We start from the raw sequence: 26,342 nt of genomic DNA, 5'->3' as shown, positions 1-26,342 counted from the left end.
TATTTAAACCATTAGATTAAAAATTCATCCTTCAGAGGGGGTCCCATTAGAGGGTCTGATCCCAGATCCTGCTTATTGTTTTTTTCAGAATCCTGTATCCCACTTATCATTATAATAATTTAAAATTTCATGTGTAACGCCAGACTTCATTTCCTGTTTTCACACTAAATAATTTGACTTTCAAGTGTCACACAAATCAGCCAATCCCGCTTAACATTTACAACCCCATGAGACCCACTTCAGTAAATTCCTATGCAAATTATTTGTGAGGATAATTTCTACTACAACTATTTTGTGCAATTTTAAGATGAAATATACATGTATATCAGAAGGTTGCTGATTACATCAAAAGTTTCTGAAACTAATTAGATTTTACTTATTTTTCACATATGTAAATAAACAATAGTCTGATGACAAATGATATTTGTCAAATCTTTTGTTTTATTGGTTGTACCACTAAATGTATCAATCTTCTTAGCTCTTAAAAAAATTGCATTTAATGGCTTTGTGATGTAAAATACGCTGACCAAGCCTTAATAACTTTGATTAGGACATGTCACTGATGTCTTTTATATGAACCCACTTTGTTTAAAGATCTGGCTTGCTGGTGAAACAAAGAAAACAATTGATTCTATCAATATATTTGAATGGTTAAATTACCTATACTTATAAAACTTACTTTCATTTGCATAAGTTCCAGGATCACAACTTGTACAATTCTCAATGTATCCGCTGTCACAACTTGGGTTTCCTGTTACTGACAAATTTATCTTTAAATATATCAATAACAAGGCAATACCTATAAAACATAAAAAATAACTCTAAAATAAAATAAATAATACTTTTTATTTTCCAAATACAAATACAATTATTTTATTGACACAAACACAATTATAATAATTGGCAAATGCCATAGTTCAACTTCAGTACATTATAACAATGAATACAGAATAGTTAAATAGAAGCTAAAATATCATTTCTATATACCAGACATTTATGTATATATAAGAACTTGTCACTTTCAAGACTTTTAAAGAATTACTATTACCAGGTAATGCAACTTTTAATATTTGGCTGATTTTCACTACAATATGAAGGAAGTACACTAAATATAATCATGATAATAGTTTTAAAGTTTATTCTGTAGTTAGAAAATTTTTCACATTTCAGTAAAAAGTGATTTTCATCTTCTACTTCACCCGATTTACATATATTACAAAATCGTTCATCAGTGGGTAAACCTTGTTGTTGCCCTTTTTCAATAGGGAGATTGTGTGCACTTACTTATTTACCTTTAATTTGCCATTTCACTTCAACATTATTTCCAAGTATTAAATGTTAAAGTGTAATGGCAACTTTAATTTAGCTGTATCTTTTATACTAATGGAAAAAGCTAGGAAACTTTAAGCATGTTTTACCCTTACCATGCTGAATTGTTTTCAGAAAATGTATAATTTTCGTTTATTTGCAAAAATATGCAAATTATATGCAAATGAGCTTAGCCCTGTTGCTGTAGCAAAATGATTCCTTTAAATCTAATGTAGGTGTAGTAGTTATATGTTCATGGGTTAGCACTATTTTTGCAAGTTTTGTGCCTCTGAACTTCCTGTGTAAGTAGATATAGGAAGATGTGGTGTGAGTGCCAATGAGACAACTCTCCATCCAAATAACAATTTATAAAAGTAAACCATTATAGGTCAATGTTCAGCCTTCAACATGAAGCCTTGACTCACACCGAACAACAAGCTATAAAGGGGCCCGAAAAAAGACACAGATGTGAAGTCCACCCCTCCAGAAAACTGAGTTTCAGCCGATTTCAATTTTCCAAGTCCGTATTTGGGCTCAAAATGCAATTTATTCATGAGAAACATGAATATGGATAGCCTCGGGTTGACAGAACATGCACAACTTTTAAAATAAGTATCACTGTGTGCACTTTCTTACTTACCTTTAATTTGCCATTTCACTTCAACATTATTTCCAAGTATTAAATGTTAAAGTGTAATGGCAACTTTAATTTAGCTGTATCTTTTATACAAATGGAAAAAGCTAGGAAACTTTAAGCATGTTTTACCCTTACCATGCTGAATTGTTTTCAGAAAATGTATAATTTTCGTTTATTTGCAAAAATATGCAAATTATGTGCAAATGAGCTAAGCCCTGTTGCTGTAGCAAAATGATTCCTTTAAATCTAATGTAGGTGATCACGGGGCGGGGTGGTCAGGGTGAGTATATGGGGGCGAGGAGACAGGGATGGGTGAGCGTGCGGTAATTTGCCCCAAAGTTGGGCATCAGGTGCAAAAAGCGATATTTCGTCACTTCTCTTGACCCCAAAGACCCAGAGATGCTGGTAAAGGTATCCAGCTGTAGCCTGCATGTAGAGTTGACCGTAGTGAACAAATTGACCCCAACAATTGTTAGGTGGGAGTGAATCTGATCTTGGTTCAGCAGTCTACAGAAGGCCATTTGGACCAAAAATACGGAATTTCACGATTTTTTACAATTTTTGACTTCAAATGGACACAAAACAGGAAGTAGTCGTTTACGCTGTGCATTTCAATAATGATAACGATCAGTAGTTATATGTTCATGAGTTAGCACTATTTTTGCAAGTTTTATGCCTCTGAACTTCCTGTGTAAGTAGATATAGGAAGATGTGGTGTGAGTGCCAATGAGACAACTCTCCATCCAAATAACAATTTATAAAAGTAAACCATTATAGGTCAATGTTCAACCTTCAACATGAAGCCGTGACTCACACCGAACAACAAGCTATAAAGGGGCCCGAAAAAAGACACAGATGTGAAGTCCACCCCTCCAGAAAACCGAGTTTCAGCCAATTTCAATTTTCCAAGTCCGTATTTGTCCTCAAAATGCAATTTATTCATGAGAAACATGAATATGGATAGCCTCAGGTTGACAGAACATGCACAACTTTTAAAATAAGTATCATAAAGTGGACTTCTAAAAGTATGGAACACCATTGGAGCCAAACAACGATGGTCTGAGTACGCCTGTCATATGATGGTCACTGCATGGTAAGGGTTAAGATTTCAAATAATGTAAGAACAGGACTTTCTAATTCCCAATATTTTACCCCATTATCTACTACGGTGATACCTTTTCTGAAACCATAGACATTTATCTATCAATAAGTCAATAAAAATCTTAAGTATTTCACCACATTTTTCCAATGATTTGAACAAAATTGAAATGTTGAATTTAATAGCACCAAATATCTGTTGGAAAACATTACAATAATTTCATGAATTTCAGGACCTCAGGGCGATACAGGTATGAGGGTATTAATGCCATTTACCGACAGACATTAAAATATTGTGGTTTGTCATTGGTCTCAAATAATTACAGTTAACATCATTTTTGGAAAAAAATTAACATTATGCGTCCAAATCAGTAGATGTTTAGCTCACCCAGCCCAAAGGGCCAAGTGAGCTTTTCTCATCACTTGGCGTCCGTCGTCGTTAACTTCTACAAAAATCTTCTCCTCTGAAACTACTAGGCCAAATCAAACCAAACTTGGATACAATCATCATTGGGGTAACTTATTTAAAAAATGTGTCCGGTGACCCGGCTAACCAACCAAGATGGCCGTTATGGCTAAAAATAGAATATAGGGGTGAAATGTAGATTTTGGCTTATAAATATCTCTGAAACCAAAGCATTTGGAGCAAATTAAATCTGACATGGGGTAAAATTGTTAATCAGGTCAAGATCTATCTGCCCTGAAATTTTCAGATGAATCGGAGAACTAGTTGCTTGGTTGCTGCCCCTAAATTGGTAATTTTAAGGAAATTTTGACATTTTTGTTTATAATCTTGAATATTATTATAGATAGAGATAAACTGTATGTACAGCAAAGTAAGATCTACAAATAAGTCAACAGTCAGTTGACCCCTTAACATGCTTAAGGATTAATTGCCCTTTATAGTTAATTTTTAACAATTTTTGGTAAATTTTTGTTATCTTCTAAAAAATCTTCTCCTCTGAAACTACTAGGACAAATTTGTCCAAACTTGTCCACAATTATCAGTAGGGTATCTAGTTTAAAAAATGTGTCTGATGACCCCATCCCCGTACCTAGATGGCTGACATGTCTAAAAATAGTTCATAGGGTAAAATGCAGTTTTTTGCTCATATCTCTGAAACCAAAGCATTTAGAGCAAATCTACTGTGGATAAAATTGTTCATTAGGTTAAGATCTATCTGCCCTGAAATTTCAGACCAATCGGGAAGCTTGTTGTTGGATTGCTGCCCCTAAATTGGTAATTTTAAGAAAATTTTGCAGCTTTTGGTTATTATCTTGAATATTATTATAGATAGAGATAAACTGTAAACAGCAATAATGTACAACAAAGTAAGAGCTACAAATAAGTCAATATGACCAAAGTGGTCAATTGACATCTTAAGGAGTTATTGCCCTTTATCAGTCAGACCTCAGACATAAACAAGTCGATTTTTGTTTTCAACTTATAGTTCTAAGTCAAAACATGTATTTATCATAAAAATGTGTTTTCAATTTTAGACTTATCTAAGTCAGAAAATGACAGACTTATTTAGGTCTATTTATGTTGATGAAAAAACTTAATTTCACTTGGTGGCCAAACTACACCACCTATGACAGCAAAAACCTGTCTGAGAGTTCACAAGGACTTGAGCTACATGTATCTATATTTAATTGTCTAATTGAACATCCTCACTAAACACAGATGTTTTACCTCATTAAGTGTGGTTCCAGGTGGTTGCATTGTAAGGTTAATTAACATTATCTCCGATTTTTTAGACTCTCATTCATATTTTTCTTTAGAAGACAAAGCATTGTCTTTCAATGTTGTCATTATTTGATTTAGATACATGACCTCCTTATAAATCTGCGTGGGTCTTGAAGTTTACCAATTTTGATCACTTTTCGACTTGTAGAAGTCGTTATTTGCAACTTTTTGATTCTGGTCAATTATTTCTTGCTTAACAATATTTATATTTTTTTGTCTTGCATTAAAGGGAGACAAATACTAAAACTTACAAATTTAGACCTCTATGAGTCAAAAGCAGAGTCAGACTTATTTATGTCTGAGCTCTGACTGTTTATAGTCAATTTTAACAATTTTCATAAATTTTGTAATTTTTGTAAATTTTTACAAAATATTTTCCACTGTCACATTCTGGGCCAATTTCATAATAGATAGAGATAATTGTAAGCTGCAAGATTGTTCAGTAAAGTAAGATCTACTAACACATCACCAACACCAAAACACAATTTTGTCATGAATCCATCTGTGTCCTTTGTTTAATATGCACATAAACCAAGGTGAGCGACACAGGCTCTTTAGAGCCTCTAGTTTATTGTCTAAAAGAAAGTATCCATTTTAACATCATGCACCAAAAATTACTGTTAATGTCATTTGGCAAGAATTTTTACGGTATTTGTCATGAAGGTACCCCAATTACTACCCTCAGGTATGGCATTGGGATGTACTAGATATGGGCTGTTGAGTGTGTAGAATCTCTGGCTTTCATTTTTGATGCCTAGGATGTAGCAGAGAGACAAGCATAGACGATAAGATATAAAACTGATGGTCCTCATGATCAGAAGAAGAAGATCATGCCATGTAAAATATTTAAAATAAATCATACCATAAACACTTTGTAATGAAAAGTTAACCATTTTCTTTTGCTGTGAACTTATTCATGTCAACAGTTATTGAATAAATGACAATTTAAAGTACTCAGATCTACGACGACATCTACCATTTTGACAATCATGTGATTTAGTCATTCGCCTTATTCTACTTCCGGTTTATTTCAAGATGTCAGCCTCCAGTAAGAAAACACGAGAAATTTTGCAGTAGATCACATAGCTTGGATTTAAACAGTTCTTTGATGAAATTATGTTCAATATTTGCACAACTGTTTGCAGAAAACAACCAAAAGTCCATAAATTAATCAAGCAAGTAGATGTTACAAATCTGACGAAACATGTGCTTGGATTTAAGTCATTGCAAGGACAAGAGCTCTATAGTCGGCATTCAAAATCTAAAAAGAATAAAAAGAGCCAAAACACACCTGTAAAAACTTTAGAATCGCTTGTTGAACCAGTTCCATACACATCAACACATACACAGCCACATGGAATTGGTGAAGAACTTGGTGGAACGCTGGCGAAAGGTAAAGACATGTTTGAAAAAAAAGTCAAATAACAAAAAATAATTCCAAACCCCATGGAAAATTTTAATCGGGAAGTCCCTTAGCAAATTGCATAAACAAAAGCTCAAACATTTGTCATAGAATGAATTAAGACCTTCCTATAAGGCAGTGTCTGCGTGACCCTGCATGTAATCAGTGTTCTCCCCAGGCTCTTAAAGGACCACGGGCCTGCAATGTATAATTTTTGACCGTGGTTCTATTGGTCTTGCCGCGATGTATAATTCTTATCCGTGGTGCTAAAATATTCAGGTGAAATTTGACCAGTTCAAACCCAGATTGTTTACACCACGTGATCAATTTACTGTATGAGGTTTACCTTGTTGATTGGATTTAAACGATGTTACTGTCACTTGTAACATGATTGATTTGTGTCTTAATTAAGATTTTACAATTTTATGATCACAAATAACTACACACCATAGTCTGTTATTTTTATGCCCTACTATCACCTACGATAGTAGAGGGGCATTATGTTTTCTGGTCTGTGTCTCCGTCCGTCCGTCCGTCCGTCCAGGTTAAAGTTTTTGGTCAAGGTAGTTTTTGATGAAGCTGAAGTCCAATCAACTTGAAACTTAGTACACTTGTTGCTTATGAGATGATCTTTCTAATTTTTAAGCCAAATTAGACTTTTGACCCCAATTTCACGGTCCACTGAACATAGAAAATGAAAGGGAGTTTCAGGTTAAAGTTTTTGGTCAAATCTCTTGTCAAACATTGTTTATTTTCGTATTTTTATTGCTATCGGCGGCCATTGATTATTTTAGTGTAAACTACTTATCGGAACCGGACCAGATATGAAAAAAATCCGCATTATAGGATAAAAACTTCATATGCACAAATGGCACAGTAGACAGAAAACAATGCATTAACAGACTATTTGTTAGATAACTTTGTTGAAAATAAATATTATTTTGATAAAAAAAACCAACTAGGACTAATTCATTGAGTACCATTAACCAATATATTTCATAGACATGATCATGATGATAAAGAACAAGTTTTTTAATTTAAATAATGTTATTGCTATATGATACTTTCTCTTCCCTTTTTTTTGTAAGAACCAGTGTTTTTCCTACATATTTAGTGCAATTGTATCTATACAGGTTGCACTATAATAAACCATTCATTCATTTAGCTGGGTAGGTAGGGTAACTGAAACATAATATATTTTTATTTGGCCCAAGAGGAAAGAAATAATTCTGGAACTATAAATGAATATAGAAAACATAAACTTAAAAAATCTGTTATCATGGTTAGTTTAATTGTATTCTCAGTTATGAATTCAACAAAATAGACACAAAGAATAGGGTGGAATAAAATATTTTATTTACCAAATAAGGGCCTATAGCATACAAACAATATAATAAATTTTGTAATAAACAATAACCTATATAACATAAAGGAAATAGAGTATTGCCACGACGCGACAAATTACATTGAAAAAAATACAATTTATTTTTTTTACGCCAAATGTGAAGCTATCCAAAATTTCTGAGGAGAACACTGTAATATATACTTGTTGTCAATAGTGAAGGATGGATTGGAACATACCAGAAACATTGAATTTAACAAAAATGTACGCACTTGTCGACCATTCGTTTACATACGCCTGGATAGAAAGTTACGGAACTATAGATAATCGCAATTGAAAATATATACATGTATACATTGAACATAAGAAAGAAACATACATTTTGTTTAATTTGGGGTAAAAGTTTTGTAAATAGACTGGTCCACATATGCCAACAGTATGTAATCATTGAATTGATAGACTATTGTATACCGAAAGAAGAAGAAGAGAACCATTTTGATTTAAATACAGGTAGATATATTACTTGCTTTGGTTCATCGAAGTTATGGACATAGTAAAATGACAGATTTATATATCAATTAGATTGTTCTCGAAAATAAAGGAAGAAATTCGTCATCATCACAATTGTTCTGACATGCATGTAATATATATATGCAACTGAACGTACACTAATAATCCCCAAGGGATGTGAATATTTTCCAGGAAAACTATTGAGTATCAAAGTTTCAAATCAATTTCAGGATTTATTTTCTTTCTGATATTCAATGACAGCAATTTAAAGAATAAACTGCTTGTCAGCCTTAGGGGTATTCTTGCAGTTAAAACAGACTTATAATTACATTCAAAAATAGGGAAAGATGACATTAAATTTGTTCTGTCTTTTTTTTAAACATCGTTGGTCAAATAGCTAAAGTATTATATGTTGTGAGACGAAGACTATTTTAATAAGGACATTCCCGGTTATGTATAAATTTTGTTGATGTTTTTCACATTTGAAAAGAATATCTGTTTGTAATTTGTCGATTCCGTTTCAGGAAGATCCTTAAATTTCCTGTCAGTTTTTTAAAACATTGTTTTTTCATGCGTTGTGAGATTTAAGATATTTTGATGAGAACATCAATTCCTAAATAGGTAAATAAAGATCGCTTTGGATGGACTAAATTATATAATTGCATATTAATGATCTGTTTGAAATATTAAAGGTTGCCGATTCTAATTTAAAATCGTACAATTTTTAGTTCATACACTCGTGTTAAGAAGGCTATTTTTATTTATAAATTTATTCAATTAAAATGATTCAGTATTTTATCGTTACAAAAGTAATCAGAAGTCATAAATCCGACTCATAATTCATTTAAAAGTGAGCTTATGCAAAATATAAAAATATACAACAGCTATCCAGTTATTGTGCGACTTTATTACTCCCATAAATTAATTTAAAAAATTTTTTTTTTACATTTCTGTGTCTTAAACTATCACTGACTACCGTTTATCATTCATATGAAATGTTGTTCACACCTGAAATGGTGAACTGTGATTTCACTGAATGAAGATCAAAAGATTAGAATTACATAATGCTAATCTTTTAATTACCTTGAGTTTAACTACACATTCAACATCCACTTAGTGTCACAAAACTATACACATTTTATTTCCACAGTAAATGGTAAAAGCAAGTGAAAATGTTTGCTGGAATGAAGCAAAAAGGTCAGAATACAAACATGTATTTTTAATACGCTATCGATCATGTCAGTTTCATATGTTTGTTTAAAGTATTTGTAGAAAAAAATCATAAAAATGTTCTATTGTATGATTTACTTTTATTACCAAAATTCGCATAAAAAAATCCACATATAAATCCTACAATCTAATTTAAAAGTTGCATGGCTATCACTTATTTTTCGTTGGTTAATAGCTACACCAAAAGTCGTTGATGTGCTTTAAATTGCGTTATTAGTTGGTTAACGAACAAGATTTAAATGAGATTAATTTCACTCTCGGCATGCAAAATGCAAAAAGACTTAAACTACATCACATAAGTCAATAAGTTTGAAGAAATAAAATTAATAATTCCCACTTTTCTTCTTTATTAATTTTCAAATCAAAATAAATTTTTTTTATGGTATATGGTATTATGAACATAATAAGATGAAAAGTGAAAAATTGCGAATTATCCCTTTAAAAATGACATACTGTACATCATTTACATGAATCTCAAATTTGCAGTCTTTATTCTCAATAAAACCTGCTGTATTACGCAATATAACAGAATTTTCATATAACATCTTTTGGTTCTTGGGTATATATTGAGTTTTTGTGAGTTCTCATGCAATTGTTATACCTATCATTCATTTTGTCCTTATGGGATGTTTTCACATGGATACAATGACCTGATGACAAGCAGAATAAAATTTCAGATTTTAAATACATTGCATGTGTTCTTCAACTTGCAGACAGCAGTCTAACATACATGTATATCAATTATCAGTATTATTTGATATTTCTATTCAAAGCTATTGAAGTTTTTGGTTAGAAAGGAGAATATGATATCAGGTAGATTAAAACAAATTTGTTTGGGTTTTTTATTTTCCAGACATGGACAAGAGGGTTATTGATTTGAGATTTACCACATGCACATGTATTTTACTTTTCAGAAAAGATACTGGGAATTTTGACTCAATTTTATGTAAGGAAAGAAGTTAGAAAATTTGCAGAAGAGAATGGCATTGAATGTGAGTTATCAATACTTTAAATTCAGAAATTATTGGATGTTTTTATTATTGCGAGCCGAAAATTGCGACAGGGTTATAATCGCAATAATTTAAACTTCCATTTTGAAATTTTTTCTATGACTTAAATAAGATTTTTCTCAATATCGAAAAAAAATTAAAATCGCATTTTAATCTAAAATGACAGAATCGCAATAATAAATTCATGCAATAATTTCTGAATTTACAGTAATTGTGATTAAGATCTGGTGTTTGAATTAAGTTCTTCTTCTGTAGATATAGAAACATAGGTGTACATTTACATGAAACACTTCAGCTTTATCCTATGAAAGAAAAACATGGTGTTCCTATATGGTTCTTGTTAATATTCATTTTTGTCTGGCATGTCTGGCATGTCTGGCCAGTGATAATGCCATGTTTGCATATAAGTGTTGCAGTTGTCAATAATAACAGGGTCTTAATATCAAGCTTTGCAATATGCTTGAAGATCTACATACAGGAGAGACATATCTCAGTGTCAACTGTTAATTATTTTTTTTAAGTTTACTGTCCCTTTGAAACCATGTTACATTCCTTCTTCTGTGAAACAAATGAGATTTATGGTATATAATTGTACGTCAGACATTAATAATACAACTCAGCAATGCAAAAAAGACCTTAAACAGCATCAACAATATGTTATTCTTCAGATATGGTCATATATGTGTACATGTAGATATTGAATTTTTGAATAGATTTCTAAGAAATAACTGAAGATCTTTTTATCAAAACTGCTTTAATTAATTGAATAACTACTATAAAATTTTAAAATGAGTGTATATGTTAAATAGCCATATTTTATTTTTTAGCGAAATTCTTCCACAAGTCATTCCAGAGTTTTAGAAAGTTTTGTTGTGATGAAGAAAATCTACCAGTTGAGTTACATCTCATACTGAGTGATATAGCTGCTGGTGCAGGTATGGTGATCAGTATAGTAAGGATAATTGGAACTTTACTTTAATGTCAATATAAAATTTCTGTAGACAGACACATGGTTTACAATAAAAATGAGAGAAAAAGAATTCATTTACTGGAATTCACAAGCCAGTTTTGTTAGAAATGTAGATTTTATTTATCACACTTTGTATGAATGAAGACAAAAAAAATGTATTCTGGCTATTTTAATTTGAACAGAACACCACTTTGCATTGCATGTATATTGGAAGCATCCCTCTCCTGGTAATTTAAAAGGAAATAGTAACTTTAAACACATCAAATCAGGCCTTTGCTGTCTAAAAAAAATAGTATAGAAAAGGAGAAGAGGCGGTAAGATTTCGAATGATAAAACACTCCACAATATGTTTATATATATATAAAAACATTTTTCATTTAGAAAATATATCCCAAAACGTTCCTCTTCTAATATTATCTCATAATAAAAAAAAGGAATACCCGGTATATATGTTTAGTTATTGAACCATATGATATCCACTGTTTTGTGTAAGTTCTTTAACAAATTTCTTATTGTGAGATTTGTCATTTTACTGTGTAACAATAATAATTTACATGATGGTATATGTAATGCTTGTTTACATATATATAATAATTATAATTGCAGGACATGTTGATGACCTTCTACCATATTTCTTACAACACACTAAAAAGATTTTCCCACATTTAGAATGTTTGGAAGATTTAAAGAAAATAAGTGATCTTAGAAATCCAGCTAATTGGTAGGTATATCTGAACTCACCAATACATGGTGTAGGGATATTTATTGGTAGGTATATCTGAACTCACCAATACATGGTGTAGGAATATTTATTGGTAGGTATATCTGAACTCACCAATACATGGTGTAGGGATATTTATTGGTAGGTATATCTGAACTCACCAATACATGGTGTAGGGATATTTATTGGTAGGTATATCTGAACTCACCAATACATGGTGTAGGGATATTTATTGGTAGGTATATCTGAACTCACCAATACATGGTGTAGGGATATTTATATTGGTAGGTATATCTGAACTCACCAATACATGGTGTAGGAATATTTATTGGTAGGTATATCTGAACTCACCAATACATGGTGTAGGGATATTTATTGGTAGGTATATCTGAACTCACCAATACATGGTGTAGGGATATTTATATTGGTAGGTATATCTGAACTCACCAATACATGGTGTAGGGATATTTATTGGTAGGTATATCTGAACTCACCAATACATGGTGTAGGGATATTTATTGGTAGGTATATCTGAACTCACCAATACATGGTGTAGGGATATTTATATTGGTAGGTATATCTGAACTCACCAATACATGGTGTAGGGATATTTATTGGTAGGTATATCTGAACTCACCAATACATGGTGTAGGGATATTTATATTGGTAGGTATATCTGAACTCACCAATACATGGTGTAGGGATATTTATATTGGTAGGTATATCTGAACTCACCAATACATGGTGTAGGAATATTTATATTGGTAGGTATATCTGAACTCACCAATACATGGTGTAGGAATATTTATTGGTAGGTATATCTGAACTCACCAATACATGGTGTAGGAATATTTATATTTTACTTCTGTCTTTTACTTACAGAATTTAAGGCTGTGATGCTAATCTGCTTAGAGCGATTTATAAAAACTATTTGTATAAAACTTTATAAATTAGCAGAATCCATATCTGCACTGGGGTAGGTTCTTTTAAAAGATCACATGTTTCTTTCTTTTGGCTGTTAACTAGCACATTTAAAAATTGACTTGTTTGTCAGTCTGTTAGAAAACAGTCTATTCATATGATTATAAAATTTGACCTTGATATATGTTTATCATATATATGCAAGTTTTCCATTCTACGAATAAGGTTAGGATATTTGTTTAGTTGTGGAAATAATTTTGACAAAATTCAAAACAAAACTTATAAATCTAATGAAGAAGCATTTACCAAAAAGGACAATCAGAGGTAACAAGACCAAAAAACCATGGATAGATAAAAAAAAAGTTCAAGCGGGAATAAGAAGGAGAAACAAACTATATAATCGAATGAAGAAAACAAAACAAGCATATGATATAAGGAAGTACAAAGAGGGCAAAAAAATGGTACAAAAGAAACAGCGTACTAACTCCTACTGGAATTACATAAATAAACATCATAGAAGTGGGAGATGAACACTCACCAACTGCAGGCATTGTTTTAGAGCAAGAGGAAGCTGTGAAATTCAACTTATCATGCTTTGTCATGAGCTTGCATCAGCTCTAGACACAGGAGAGCAGATTGATATGGTTATCCTTGACTTTTCTAAGGCTTTTGATTGTGTCCCACATAAACGGCTGCTAAACAAACTACAGTATTATGGAGTTACAGGACAAACACGTAAGTGGATTCAATCTTTCCTAGCTGAACATACCCAATAAGTCATCATTGAGGGAGAATCTTCAGAGTAAGTTCCTGTACATGTGGTTAGTTGAGTCCCCTAAGGGACTGTACTTGGACCCTTACTAATCCTCCTATTTATCACTGACTTACCTGACAACATAACATCCAACACATGACTATTTACAGATGATTGTATAGCATACAGAACAATAATTTCTACTGTTGATACTAATATACTACAAGACGATCTCTACAAACTTGCAGAATGGGGAAATACCTGGGGCACAGACTTTCACCCACAGAAGTGCAGTGTACAATTTACCACCAGATCACGATTACCAATAACACACTTATACACGCTTACAGGACAAGTGCTAGAAATATCAAAAAGTACCAAATACCCACTGTGCAAATACCTTGGAGTTGACATTGAATCAGACCTGTCCTGGAAACAACACATCAATAGAGTAACTAAAAATGCAAACAGCATGCTAGGATTACTAAAACGCAACCTAAGAACATCAAACAGTGAAACCAAGACAAACGCATATCATGTTACAATGGTCAGATCAAACTTGGACAATCCAAAAATCCATACCAAAAAGAGCAAGTGAAAAAAGTTGACATGGTCCAGCTTCATGCAGCCCGTTATGCCACTAACCGCTATAGGAACACCAGTAGTGTGGGTAGCATGTTAAAAGAACTAGACTGGGAATCATTGGAAAACAGAAGAGTTAAATTACAGCTAACATTACTCTACAAAGTGGTTAATGGTCTTGTGGATATACCATGTGACACATACTTTACACCAATGTCATCGAGAACAAGATCATCACATACCAAGAAGTTCCAGCAATATTCAACAAAGACTAATGACTACAAATTCAGTTTTTTCCCCAAGAACATTGACCGTTTGTAACTCACTACTAGCAACAACAGCTGAGGGTCCCTCCTTGGTATCCTTCAAGAGGGAGCTTTCAACACTTTCTAATCTGTACAGTCTCCCATTTGCCAAGTAAGTCAAATGATGGACTGGAGCTGAGCCAGCGGGGATTATTTTCCTGGTACCGCCACGGAAGCAGGATTGGTTCAGGCCAGATGAACGAAAAGCAAATGGAATCCCCCCTTTTTTATACATTGCTTTATTATTATTTTATTTTTTTGCTGTCATACTTTATACTCGCATGTATATTCTTTGGTTATCTTACAAAATTACTCTTTTTCTAGCGCCTACTGGAAGCGTTGAGTATTGGTCAAGTTTAACAGATCAGCATAGAATGTAGATGTAGATGTTGTTATTGGTTCATATGTAGATCTTGTTGTTTGGGAAAACAAGAGTTTAAGACTGATTAAATGATATAATATTTGTCAACTTCAATTAACATAAGAACACCCTATTTCAGGTACCAGGAGGCCAGAACCATCGATAGGAAGATAATATATCATGCAGGTCCTACTAACAGTGGTAAAACTTATCATGCTTTACAGAGATTAACAGCAGCCAAATCTGGGGTCTATTGTGGTCCACTTAGACTACTGGCTGCAGAGGTCTACAATAAATGTAACGATAAGGTATGGTTTAAGGCTCTTTTCTTTAAGATTTCATCCAGCATCAAAACTTTGTTAATTTTAATAAATAGACAATGAAACTACCCTTTATGAAATATTTTTCTGGGTCATAGTTATAAGTATATGTAATTTTCCCATGTGATGCAATAATACTTTAGATGCATGCAAGGCTCAGCTGGCAGAAGAATAATGATCCTGGAGTGAAAAGTATGCTTTTCTAATTACAATATATCTACCTTTAGCCCAAATACAGTAATACTAAAAAATGGCTGTTCTGCATTACGACCAACTTATTTATACTGCCAGATATTCTCAATTTTCAGCATCAAAATCCCCAGGCTAAGATTCAGATACAATATATTTCACTAATTCTTACACGATTTATCCATTTCCTGACATGTTGATTATTTTTAATATTTAATTAACATGTGGATCATTTAATCTCAGTTCCTCATTTGTTAAAATTTCAATTATGGCGTTGAATTTTCTTGCTTTCCTCTGAATTTCTATTGTGACGGCACAAAAAAAGGCGACCATGTCTGATGAAATCACATCTTTTTGCAGATCATTTGAAAAGAAGTATTGAATTTGTGTGTGTATTGTTAGAGAAACAGATTCCACCAACAAATCTTGTGTAATACGATATTTATCCACTGTCGACAACTAAATTTTAAATATTTAAAATGCTCAGGAGCCTCACATTTTAAATTTGAAAATTTAGATGTCTGGAGTGGATAAATATCATATCACACTCGATGCAGTGGTAGAATCTTTATTTGTCTCTATTAGAAATAAACAAATCAGTCCATTTCAATTTATTTTTCATGGTAAAATTTCATAAAACGAAAAATTCCGCGAAATGATGTTATTGTCTTGGCATGGCAACGAAACAAGGTGACGTCACAAATATGTTTCTGTAAACAAATAATCAAATATAAATACCGGGCGTTTCAAAGCTTCTTGTACGCCTAAGAACAAATAAAATTACATTGGAAGAAAATATAGACATGATAGAAGTGAAAAATGTGATTAAAAAAAAATAATCATTGAATTATATAATATTACTAATATTATCAAAATTGGGTAAAACAGAACAGCCAAAACACTATTCTATGTATAGGGCTTTCACAGATAAAAAAATTATCAAATTTGTCATATTAGAATCGAAATAATTCATGGCAGCCCTAGATTTGTTTTCACTTAACCATGGGTTGGGCATAAATATTCGTATTTTACCCCTTGCTAACGTTAACACTCAGGGTAAAATAATCGAATATAAATGCCCAGCCCATGGTTAAAGAAAAACAAATCTATGGCTGCCATGAATTATATCTTAATCAACACATACATAGGCCTTTTGTTAGCATTCCTTACATTCCTGATATAAATCAATGCAAATACATTAATTCAATTATCAACTGGATTTTCCAATGAAAAAAATATTTATAAATATAATATGGCAGGCGGCTGAATATTGTTGATTTTCATTTTTGCTGTTCAGGTGTAATAATCCTTGATAGATTGGAAAATAGGCTTAGAATGTGGAATGTCAAAAAAGTCTCACTCTGAAAGTGCCTTTCAAAATATAGAAAACACAGTTTGTTGTCAATTTGACAGCTCATTCCTTGTTTCATTTAAGATACTTAGATTTGTTCAATTTACACATTCTTTAAACAGAAGTAATGAACATATATAAACAAAATTGGTGTGTGAGATTCAACATGTTTGTCAAAATCATACAGATTTAAAAAAAACCAAAAAATGACAAATTCTAAAAAGAAGAGACAACAAACATTCTGAATATATAGTTTATATGTAATATATAATTTATATGTAATATATAATTTATATGTAATATATGATTTGAGTTTCTACTTATCATTAAAGGTGTTATGTGGTTATTTACTTCCTTGTTCTCATTACTTTGGTGGTTAATTGTCTGTTAGGTTATCATACATCATCCTCTCATTTTCATATTGTATAACTTTTTAATATCATAAGATGATTTAAAAACCATTGATTTAATTTTAGGGAACTCCTTGTGACCTTGTTACTGGAGAAGAAAGGAGATACTCCAGTGAAGATGGAGAACCTTCAAATCATGTAGCTTGTACTGTAGAAATGACATCAGTAAATACACATTGTAAGTAACTTGATAACTTTAGAAATGACATCAGTAAATATATCAGTAAATACACATTGTAAGTAACTTGATGAACCTTCAAACCATTTGGCTGACATCAGTAAGCATACATTGTAAGTAACTTGATGAACCTTCAAATCATGTAGCTTGTACTGTAGAAATGACATCAGTAAATAAACATTGTAAGTAACTTGATGAATTTCAAATCATGTAGCTTGTAGAAATCATCATACACATTGTTAGTAACTTTACTTACATTGCTTTCACCCTTCTTGAGTTATGTCCCCTTATAAATGGAAACATTGATGAATAATGCACAATGCTTATTAACACTGAACACAGATCAAGGTGGAACTTATGTGCCATCACTATAGCCATTCTTGAGGAAGGACCCTTTGTTAATTGAAAAACTGTAAAATAATGCTGTATATTAAAACGTGGAGTCCCATGGACACATTCCTCAAAATTTTATGTCTAACTAGAACAATTCCAAATCAACTAATAAAGGAACAACCTAATAGTGAGTGGATTTAAATCACTTACAAATTTTATATACTACATTCTATTGCCTTTCAATTTATTAGAAAACACATTTCAGCCAAGTAGTAACTGGTTTTTAGCTAACCTGGCCGAAGGGCCAAGTGAGCTTTTCTCATCACTTGGTGTCCATTGTCAGCGTCGTCTGTCGTTGTTAGCTTTTACAAAATCTGGTCCTCTGAAACCACTAGGCCTAATTTAACCAAACTTAGCCACAATAATTATTAAGGTATCTAGTTTAAAAAATGTGTCCAATGATCCCGCTGGCCTACCAAGATGGCCGCCTTGGCTAAAAATAGAACATAGGGGTAAAATGTATATTTCGGCTTGTATCTCTGAAACCAAAGCATTTAGAGCAAATCTGACATGGTGTAAAATTGCTTATCAGGACAAGATGTATCTGCTTAGAAATTTTCAGACAAATCAGACAACCTGTTGTTGGGTTGCTGCCCCATAAATTGGTAATTTTTCAGGAAATTTTGCAGTTTTTGATTATTATCATTAATATTATTATAGATAGAGATAAACTGTAAGCAGCTTTAGTGTTCAGCGAAATAATATCTACAAATAAGTCAGCATGACCAAAACTGTCAATTGACCCCTTTAGGAGTTATTGCCCTTTATTGTCAATTTTAACAATTTTTCGAAATTTTTGTAATCTTTTACAAAAATCTTCTCCTCAGAAACTACATAAACAAATTTAACCAATAACATTAATGGTACCAATTTTCCTGCACCAGATGCGCATTTCAACAATACATGTCACTTCAGTGATGCTCGTGACCAAAATATTTGAAATCCAAAGCTTATATAAAAGATGAAGAGCTATAATTCAAAAGGTCCAAAAAGTATAGCCAAATCCGTGAAAGGAATCAGAGCTTTACATGAGGGAGATACTTTCCGCAATTTATAATAATTTCTAACATTTTGTAACAGCAAACCTGTCCACAATCATCATTAGGGTATCTACTTTAAAAAATGTGTACATTGACCTCACCTTCCAAACATCATGGCCTACATGGTTAAAAATAGAACATAGGAGGGAAAATGCAGTTTTTGGCCTATATCTCAAAGCAAATCTGACAGGTGTCAAAAATGGTCATCAGATTTAGATTTATCTGCCCTGAAATTTTCAAACGAATCCGACAACTCATTATTAGGTTTCTGTCCCTGAGTTAGTAATTTTACGGAAATTTTGCCGTTTTTTTATAATTTTTTATACATCATTATAATATCTAATATCTACACAATGTAATATCATTAATTATGATCGATGATTAACCTTATTTTACATGATTTCAAAGCATCAGTAATTACAGATGAGCGACACAGGCTCTTAAGAGCCTCTAGTTAAATTATAAAAAACAAACCATTTATTCCTTCTACTAGCATGACAAGTAGATGAAACTTATTCTATCTATCTTTAAATATTCTTATACAAATCCTACTACAGATGAAGTAGCTGTGATAGATGAAATACAGATGGTTAGGGACAAAGGTCGTGGATGGGCCTGGACTAGAGCTTTACTGGGACTTTGTGCCAAGGAAATACATCTATGTGGGGAGGCTGGTGGTATTGATTTGGTCCGAGAACTTATGTTACACACTGGTGATGATGTAGAGGTGGGTATATTCAACTTGTGGATCAAATTATAAACTTTTTCATAATAATAATTGTCGCAAAGAAATATGCAAGGTGCTAACATAAACAAGAGTGCACACACTGAAATGTCTCGCCTTCTTTACTAATCATTGATATTATGTTGATAGTCCTAAGTATAAAGCTTTATTACAACTGTCACATAAACTTAACATTAACCAAGATAGCTAAACAAAGACCAATGAACCAATAAAATGAGGTCAAGGTCAGATGAACCATGCCAGGCAGACATGTACAGCTAACAAAGCTTCCATACAACAAATATAGTTGACCTACTACTTATAGTTTAAAAAAAATAGACCAAAACACAAAAACTTAACACTGTGCAATGAACCATGCAATTGAGGTCATGGTCAAATAAAACCTGTGGGACTGACATATAGATCATAATATATTTCCATACACCAATATAGTTGACCTTTGGCATATTATAGATAAAAAGACCAAAACTTAAAAACTTAACTTTGACCACTGAACCATGAAAATGAGGTCAAGGTCAGATGACATCTCCCCGCTAGACATGTACACCTTACAATCATTCCATACAACAATATAGTAGACCTATTGCATAAAGTATGAGAAAAACAGACCAAAACACAAAAACTTAACTATAACCACTGAACCATGAAAATGAGGTCAAGGTCAGATGACATCTGCCAGTTGGACATGTACACCTTCCAGTCCTTCCATACACCAAATATACTAGCCCTATTGCTTATATATTGCTTGTAGTATCTGAGATATGGACTTGACCACCAAAACTTAACCTTGTTCACTGATCCATGAAATGAGGTCGAGGTCAAGTGTCTGACGGGCATGAGGACCTTGCAAGGTAAGCACATACCAAATATAGTTATCCTATTACTTATAATAAGAGAGAATTCAACATTACAAAAATTCTGAACTTTTTTTTTTCAAGTGGTCACTGAACCATGAAAATGAGGTCAAGGACATTGGACCTGTGACTGACGGAAACTTTGTAACATGAGGCATCTATATACAAAGTATGAAGCATCCAGGTCTTTCACCTTCTAAAATATAAACCTTTTAAGAAGTTAGCTAACGCCGCCGCCGTAGCCGTTCATTTTGTCTTAATGGAATAATCATATTAATAGGAGTCTTCACAGGTGATTGTACAAATTTGAAAATATAAGCTATTCTATTTAAAATTTGGATCAGATAAAAGGCATCTTGTTAAATACTGACAACTTGAAAGAATTTTCATTGCTGGTACTGTTGGATCACCTATGGAATTCTCACAAACTAATTGACAGCTGAGCTGTATAGAATTGATCTAGATAATGGGGAAGCCCAAGGTGTAGATTTTTCCTGGCAGTTGTTTCTCTTTGTCTCTTAGACCCGACCTATCGTACAAAGATCCTGTTTTAAGGAATGGTTTGATTAGTCTGGGTGGTAACAGATGTCCCTTGTATAAGCTGGGCACTGCCTTTTTAAAGCAATTTCATGCTGGGAAAGGTCTACTTAAATATTGCTTTTGTGTTGCTGGTTGTCAGTAATTCTCTGCATTTATGATGTAATTTAAGAAACAGTTTTATTGGAAAGTTCAATACCAAAGCAATTTGTCAAGAGAAATCTTATTCATCGAAACAAATAAAGATACTGAGTTTTTTTTAATTTTTCGTGGATATCAATTTTTGTATATTGAGGAAAACTTGCATTTTTGTGGTCATTTGATTTCATGATTTTGCCAAAGTTTGCATAAATATGGTCATTCCTTCGACATAGGGAGTTGATGGTTTCCTGGTATCCACCAAATTCACGAAAAAATCAGTATCCAACGAATGATAATGAATTCACACTAATCTTTATAGACAGTCATGAGATTTTTTATGTTCCATTGGCATATCACTAATATTATATGCATCAATTCTTTATTATGAAAGATGAATCAAAGTCTTTGATTTTTTCATTTGACATGTTTGATAGTGTTCATGTTATATTTTGCAGGTGAAATATTACAAAAGATTAACAGATTTAGCTTATCTTGATAAAGCTGTTGGTAAGATTATTTATAATATATATTTAACAAAATTTTACTGGAAAGAAAAGGATGTTAGATCATAGCATTGTAAAATTCTTAAGGTATTTGACTGGTTTGATTTTTGTTTTCTTCTAGAATTAATTGAAATTATATGTAATTTGGCAGTCTTTTTTATTTTCATGAAATTTTAAATGCCTTAAGAACTCTTGGAACTGCACTTAAATGTAGAAAAAATAATGATCGACTTATAAATGTTTCATACAAAACTTTACGTGGCTGGTAAAGTAATAAAGTTTTTAACATTTGCATTTTTTTGGTTTTTTTTAGAAAGTTTTGACAATATAAAGCCTGGTGATTGTATAGTATGCTTCAGTAAAAATGATATATACTTTGTGAGCCAACAATTGGAAAAAAAGGGAATACAATGTGCTGTTATATATGGTGGACTACCTCCAGGTAAGAAAATCTACATAAATTGGTGCTTTTATTGCCTGTAGGTATCAAACTATGTGTTCTCTTTCAGTTGTTTTGTTTGCAAAGGACTTTCTGTCGAGGCTTTATCTTAATTAATCACCTTTGACTGAAAATATTGATATTGTATAACAGTAATATTGACAAGTCTGGCAAAATGCTAACACATTGTTCTTAGGAAAATACAGAAGTACAGAATAAAATTGAATATATATATATAAGTAGCTCATAGATATTGTAAATATAATATAAGAAAATTATACTGTTTTACAACATGTACTACTTTCAATGTGTAGGAGCTAAATTAGCCCAGGCCGCCAGATTTAATGATCCCAATGATCCTTGTAAAGTAATGGTTGCTACAGATGCTATTGGAATGGGACTTAATTTGTGAGTATTTTACTTAGGAAGGACAAAGTAGGAAAAACTTAATTTTAATGTGCGTATTGTTATGCGTTTATACCTTTCTACATTGTCTAGAGGTATAGGGGGAGGGTTGAGATCTCATAAACATGTTAAACCCCGCCGCAATTTTGCACCTGTCCCAAGTCAGAAGTTTCTTGTGTATAATTTCGGAGTTAAGTATGACATCCATTATCACTGAACTAGTATACATATTTTTTAAGGGGCCAGCTAAAGGATGCCTCAGGGTGTGGGAGTTTCTCGCTACATTAAAGACCCATTGGTGGCCTTCGACTGTTGTCTGCTCTATGGTCAGGTTATTGTTGCTTTGACACATGCTCCATTTCCTTTTTTTTTTAAATTTCAAATTAATACAAGAGAAGTAAAGATAGATGTTAACTACAGATCGATGTTAAAAATTAAGGGATTGGGGGGGGGGGGAGGTTATTATGTCAATGTGATGATGGAGCCGTTTATTTTTTCTTATTTCAAGATTTTCGAAAAGAAGTCAGTTGCCATTTTCATTAGAACTTTTACAATAAAAGTATTGAAATAATCAGTATAACTGTGGTCAGTTTTAGTCATAAGATATTGTATGAAAAGAGCTTGAAGAAATTTGGTCAAAAATGTTTCTGGATTTGTAAAATAAAACCTTTATTTAATTTTTAATTCAGGACTTTGTATTTGATTTAATAAGATTATTATTACTCGAAGAAACTAGTGGTTACTTCTGATGTCAGTGATACAGTTTTTATGGTATATTTACTTTATTGCAAATGCATTGAACAAGATAATATATCAACATTAATATCTTCTTTTAAATAGAGCGATTAAAAGAGTTATATTTTACTCTCTAACAAAACCTACCATTATGGACAATGGTCAAGTTGAGATTGATGTTGTCGATACATCCACAGCTCTTCAGATAGGGGGCAGGGCAGGCAGATTTGGAACACAATTTGAACATGGAGAAGTGACAACATTTAGGAGGAAAGATTTACAATTATTAACAGATATAATAACTAGATCTGTAGATAGTATAAAGGTATAGATTTGTTTGTTTGGTTAAATGCCACATTTTGTTGTGTCTTCTTATTTGTATGTAGAATATGATACTTTTAAGAGCAATGCCCAAAAATCACTGAATATCTGAGTGTTAGCTCTAGGGCATTTTTCCAAGCTAAGTTCTTTGAAACAAAAGATCGAGTATATCTAGTTCTGCACTTTCACTGATCATGAGTTTAAGCTAAATTGATTTACCCCTATGTACTTGTCTAGCATTATTGTTACATGAACAAGTTTCAGGCTCGTAGTAAATTTGTTGTGAAGAATGTTATCTCAAAATTACTTCATCATTATTATTAAACCCTTTTTAAATCAGACTGGTGTTCCAATGGCCATCAGATCAATTCTAGACATGTTTGCTTTGAAAAATTTAATGTCTTTTTCAGCAAGCTGGCTTACATCCTACTGCAGATCAGATAGAATTATTTGCATATCATCTCCCTAGTGCCACATTATGTAATCTCATAGTAAGTAGATTTTAAAAAATTAAATATTATATTTGATAGAAGAATTATAAAATTTATTAGGTTTAATAGATTTAGATAACATTTTAATGCTTGTTTACTGATTTATTGAAAGTGAAATTAAAAGCTTTTAATTGATGGGAATTTTTGGTGCTGCATTGTTCCTGTTGCATTATTTAAGACCATTAAATTTAACTTTTTGAAAGTCACCTTTGAACACTTGACTTTGTAAGACTGCAACAGCCTCTGTTGCCTTATGGTGGGCTGTTTGATTTGAGTGCCACATATTTTGGGTATGAACCTGTTTGGGTATTTGATATTTTTTTTTAAATTTGAAATTTGTTGCTTCTTTGCTAAGCATGCATCATTGAAGGATAAAGAGCAAAGACAGATAGGCTGGAAGTCAAAATAATGTGTCTGGGTAGGGTGACATGTCTGCCTGCTGACTGCTACCGTGTAAAAAAAGCACCTTAATAATTTGGCTCAGTGTGTCGGTCTAGTACAAAGCATGATTCATATTTAAATCTCACTAACATTTTTTTGTCCTGTAAATGCATTACATTTGTCACTATATTAAACACCCATCTATCATTAGACTGCAATAACTTTATTATTTATTTTTCTTTTGTTTTGTATTGGTTAATCTTGTTTAAGTTTCTTGTGATGCTAAAACTTATAGTAAATCTGATGCATATTTCTTTTTTTCCAGGATATTTTTATAGTTTTGTCGGAGTTAGATAACGATAACTTTTTCATGTGTAACTTGGATGATTTTAAAATCCTTGCTGAAATGATAGAGCATATACCATTAACATTGAGAGTTAGATATGTTTTATGCTGTTCTCCAATATCACGAAATAAAGCATTTGTGTGCTCCATGTTTCAAAAGGTAATTATAGCATTAAAATGAATCTGGTTTTATTGGAATGTTTGAATCATATGTTTCAGCATTTAACAAAATACTAATATTTCCCAGTGACTTGTGTCAAAATACAATGAGATAATGGCCTTAAGTTTGTAATTTCTTTAATGAAAAATGCACACAAAAAAAATAACACTTCGGTTTTGTACATTTCATGAGTAGAAGATTATATAATATAGTCAAATACAAATTTATAACCCTGTCAAAGTTTCATACTTAACATAAATTTTAAGAAATTGAACCAAAAACTGACAAAAAAAGACTCATTTTTTCATTCATTCTCCCCTTCCATTGTTAATTTCCTTAAAATGCTGATTTTGAGTTTTCCTCATGGTTGATTTTATGTATTTTTTTTCTGTGTTTATTAAGGGCTTAATGCTTTAGATCAGAACTAAAACATTTTCTGTTGCAATTAGTTTGAGGTTAAAACTCAGTTTGACTGGACTAACAATGCATGATAAAATTTCTAAATAAAGAATGCATGAAAAAATTACTGAATAAGCAGAACATGGTATAATTTTTATGTGTACATCATCTGAAAGTTAGAATGGTCTCAGGGTGTGCTTGATATCATTCTTTTAATTTTCACTTTAGTTTGCAAGACAGCTTCATGTTGGAGAGCCATTGACATTTGATTGGTTGTGTGGACAGATAGGAACTATAAGTGAACCAAAGACCATAACTGATCTTGTCCATCTAGAGGATATTTTTGATGTGTTTGATCTGTACCTTTGGCTTCGGTAAATAGATGTATATATGAAATAAGAAATACCACCAAGTCAGCTATAAAAAAAAAGCCCTGAATAAAGTTTAAATAAGGAACCAAAAGTTATCTGTGCTTCAAAGAGTGAAAAAAATTATTAAATCAAAATGAAATGTCTTGTGATACAAATTCATGTCAAATGTTTTGCACACATATTTTCTATTTAAACTTTTATCAAACATTTTGTGTCATTGATGGATACTCGATATCCTTTGTTTTTCTATTGGATATAACTGAATTTATAAAAACAGTAAATATTGTATTTTTTGATAGGTTCCGGTTTCCAGAAATGTTCCCAGATTTTGAAGCAGTGCAACAAACTCAAAAAGAATTAGATATTATAATTCAGGAAGCAGTTCAGAGAATTACCATATTATTAAAAACGACTGCATCGTCCATACAAACTTCGAAGGAAGCCACTCCAGACCTTAGTGATGAATCAGATTCAATTCTCGGTGGACTACTCAACGAAGTTGGCAAATTATTTAAACCAAATCGTAAAAATAATGTTGATAAAGACCAGACCGAATCAGCTATAGCCCCTTCAAATGTGGAAGGAAAATTAACTCAGGATTTACTGAAATCAAATATTCTAACGCCTGAAATGTTAGAAAAATTAAAAGCAGAATGGTCTGAGCAACATTTAAAACGAAACAGACATGTTAGAACTTCTAGGAAACCAATTAAAAAAATATGATAATTTTATAAAA

General features: G+C 32.2%; 3 protein-coding genes across 3 annotated transcripts in view; 1 reads left to right on the top strand and 2 right to left on the bottom strand.

Moving 5' to 3' along the window:
- LOC143071517 (uncharacterized) overlaps window positions 1-5,806 on the bottom strand; it is a 16,943-nt gene extending 11,137 nt beyond the window's left edge. Inside the window, exons 1-2 of the mRNA XM_076245868.1 lie at window positions 5,653-5,806; window positions 680-799 (exon numbers count right to left, since the gene is read on the bottom strand). Of these exons, the coding sequence (XP_076101983.1) occupies window positions 680-799; window positions 5,653-5,683 (151 nt within the window). The 5' untranslated portion in view covers window positions 5,684-5,806. The remainder of the gene's footprint in view (window positions 1-679; window positions 800-5,652) is intronic.
- The window catches only part of LOC143071516 (uncharacterized), a 150,964-nt gene that overhangs the window by 106,188 nt on the left and 18,434 nt on the right, over window positions 1-26,342 (bottom strand). The gene's annotated exons all lie outside the window — the stretch shown is intronic.
- Window positions 5,804-26,342, top strand: LOC143071515 (ATP-dependent RNA helicase SUV3 homolog, mitochondrial-like). The gene is made up of 15 exons (XM_076245865.1): window positions 5,804-6,183; window positions 10,189-10,266; window positions 11,112-11,219; window positions 11,861-11,975; window positions 15,038-15,206; window positions 17,235-17,346; window positions 19,337-19,506; window positions 21,512-21,563; window positions 21,873-22,001; window positions 22,313-22,406; window positions 23,244-23,463; window positions 23,870-23,950; window positions 24,657-24,836; window positions 25,464-25,609; window positions 25,906-26,342. The coding sequence occupies exons 1-15, from the start codon at window positions 5,907-5,909 to the stop codon at window positions 26,327-26,329; spliced, it is 2,355 nt and encodes a 784-aa protein (XP_076101980.1). The 5' UTR covers window positions 5,804-5,906; the 3' UTR covers window positions 26,330-26,342.

Source organism: Mytilus galloprovincialis, chromosome 4, assembly GCF_965363235.1.
Source record: "Mytilus galloprovincialis chromosome 4, xbMytGall1.hap1.1, whole genome shotgun sequence".
Lineage (NCBI taxonomy): Eukaryota > Metazoa > Mollusca > Bivalvia > Mytilida > Mytilidae > Mytilus > Mytilus galloprovincialis.
This window is presented reverse-complemented; position numbering and strand designations above follow the sequence as displayed.

Excerpts from the sequence above, each read along its gene's own strand:
- LOC143071515 (XM_076245865.1), top strand. The coding sequence starts at position 5,907 with ATGTTCAATATTTGCACAACTGTTTGCAGAAAACAACCAAAAGTCCAT. Across the intron at positions 23,464-23,869 it reads GATCTGTAGATAGTATAAAG|CAAGCTGGCTTACATCCTAC; the intron begins GTATAGATTTGT and ends TGTCTTTTTCAG. Across the intron at positions 24,837-25,463 it reads TGTGCTCCATGTTTCAAAAG|TTTGCAAGACAGCTTCATGT; the intron begins GTAATTATAGCA and ends TTTTCACTTTAG.